Source organism: Loa loa (assembly GCF_000183805.2).
Source record: "Loa loa unplaced genomic scaffold supercont3.935, whole genome shotgun sequence".
Lineage (NCBI taxonomy): Eukaryota > Metazoa > Nematoda > Chromadorea > Rhabditida > Onchocercidae > Loa > Loa loa.
Genome location: NW_018109115.1, coordinates 1 through 2,601, shown reverse-complemented (window position 1 = coordinate 2,601; position 2,601 = coordinate 1). Strand labels below are relative to the sequence as shown.

The window sequence follows — 2,601 nt, the reverse complement described above, 5'->3', positions numbered from 1 at the left end:
ACTACACACACACACACACACACACACACACACACACACACACACACACACACACACACACACACACACACACACACACACGTACATTATATATATATATATTTGTACATTTATTTTCAAAGAACTAAAGAAAAAATACAATAAACAGACTCTTCTCAACACGAGATTTCGATCGATTCGCCAACTTTTGTGTATGCCTGCCCATGATTCATCACACCTGTGACAACATATCCATTTACTAACTTGATTCAGTTAGAAATTTACATGATGTATTTTTGAATATACTTGCGTAACCACAGAGAGGGATGATCAGTTCTAACTGGAATTCGGAGATTTCACATTATACTGGTCGAAGATATTTCATAAGTTGAGTTCGTTTCTTCGCTCGTTGCTTGTGGTCGGCCATAAGCTGATTTTCAAACGACCATTAAATTGTTTTGAAATTAATTGAAATTATTTAAGGAATGATTCTGTAACGGCGAAACGTCCGTCTGTTCTGCTGAATGGGCATTCTAATGAAACTATTGCCGAAAAGCAAACTTCTCAACAAACTCATTCATGTGTCGATTGTTTGGTAAGTTATATCGACTTCTGTATCTACGCAGAAAAGGTACACCCAATACATTCAATTTAAGCGGTTCAACCTGTCAATATACTCCATCTTTCCTTCGAAGTAACTGGATAAGTGTTAAACGGGTTCCACTGAGAGATAATAGAAATGAAGTGTAACTGATTGATGATATTTTTACTTGTCGATTTTGCAAGAATGTGAAAAATTCCAACTTGCATATTCATAAAAGTAATAGATGTGCCAAAATTCAGGACGAAGGCAATAGTATAAATCCTAAACTGAAAAGACAAGTAACCCGAGCAAAATTGGTTCATCGAAGAACATTGGCTCTCTACGATAAGCATTTAAATGCTTTTTATGGATGTATGGAATCACACTTGTTTGACCGCGCCCTCATTATAAATCTTGTTGAAAGGTTTTCATTTGAAAAATCGATACTCTTAACCGTGAAATAAAGTGAAAAATTTTGTTGATTCCATTACAATGGTTGTTTTCTCTGGCGTGATGAATTCGGTACTGATTTTGTGATGACTTGCCTAAGCAACACCTTATTTCGAATTATGTTTAAGGAAAGCGTTTTAATAAGGGAGAGAAAAAATGGTGGTATTTTTCCACCAGAAGCATTTTTACAGGAAAATTTTTAGAAATGAGGTGAATGGTTTACCGTACGAGAATATCAGTTGCGATTATGTACCTCGTGTTGCTTATATTTATCCAGAAAGAAGCAGTAAGTGTTCTAGAATTCCGTCTACAAATTTCTTTTTTCTGCTTATTCTTTATTTGTCCTCAGTTTAATGTGGAAAGTATGCTGTACTCACTATGGAGAGAATATTCGGGAGACATTGGAACTGCTTGAGTTAGTATGAGCTTGTTCTTTGAATTCAAATTTCAGATCAACATTTAGATAAAGGCCACAGTTCACATACCGACTGCCCAGATTTGTTTATCCCAGATTTTACGCGAGCCAAAGCCTTCATCGAAAGCGATCGTTGGCCGGGCAACGAAGAATTTACATTGACTCTTACTGATGAATCAGGGAAAAGGTTGGCGTTTACTGTAAACGTTCTTTGAGGGATTTTTTTGCTTTCGGAACATTCAATCCTTATTTTTAGACAGTATACTGCATATTTTTTTCTTTTTGAAGACCTTTATTATCAATGTTTATCGTATGTATAGACATACTTGCAAATGAAGAATACCAACAACCATAACTTAGTTTGACTCATTGTTTTCAAACTTTTAAAATATTCGTCCTTTCTGTTTTCGTGCCTCTTTGCTCCTATATTTGTTCCAGTTTGATTGCATCTCAAAGATGCTATGATTCCTGATCGGTATAATTCACTATTTTATTACTTCAGCTGTTGTGTATTATTCATTTGTCACTCTTAAATTATTTAAATTTGTGGAACTTTTTGCACGCAATGAAGCCATCTGTGTCGTCCATCTTCTATTTAATAGAATTATGATATTTATTTGTTATGTATGCGCGATGTTCTTTAATTTCTCTTGTGAAGGTTCTCTTTTGTCTTCTTACTTTTTCGAAATTTGAAACACTTTTTGAAATTTCTGGGTAATTTTCATTCAGTCACAGCAAGCGTGTTCGATTGTGTTTTCTTTTAGGAAGTACTCCACGTATGATGTACGATTCGAGGATATTCCAGATTTCTATAATTTTATAGATAAAAACTTTGTGTTCTGGAAGAGCTTGATGAAACAGTAATGAATATCAAAAAACGCGAATTGTAATAGGAAAATTTTGTTTAGTTTTGAAACATTTCAGTTCTAACTTGGTTTTATGCGCCTTTTTGGATTTTAAATGGTTGTGATTCAGAGAAACAGAGAAACGGGAACGGGGAGAAAGAGTAGGATTGTAAAAGGTGGAAATAGAAAAAGAAGGAGAAAAGAAAGGCGAGAGATGTCTGATTGGGTTGGAACTGCCATTTAATTAAGATGACGGCTGTCCCTGAAGCTTCAATCAACAATCTTTCAGTTCCAACAAGGCAGCAGTTTCTCATTTGTTTGTAAAATTT

The 2,601-nt window shown here is 34.9% G+C and overlaps 1 protein-coding gene across 1 annotated transcript; it reads left to right on the top strand.

Annotated features, from left to right (window-relative positions):
- Positions 1 to 822: 822 nt before the first annotated feature.
- On the top strand, positions 823 to 1,848 carry LOAG_14470 (hypothetical protein; the record flags this gene model as incomplete). Its single annotated transcript, XM_003149967.2, has 3 exons — positions 823 to 986; positions 1,216 to 1,298; positions 1,464 to 1,848. Coding segments are annotated over 3 exons (426 nt in total), but the record flags the coding sequence as incomplete, so codon positions are not given.
- Between the last annotated feature and the right edge of the window lie 753 nt (positions 1,849 to 2,601).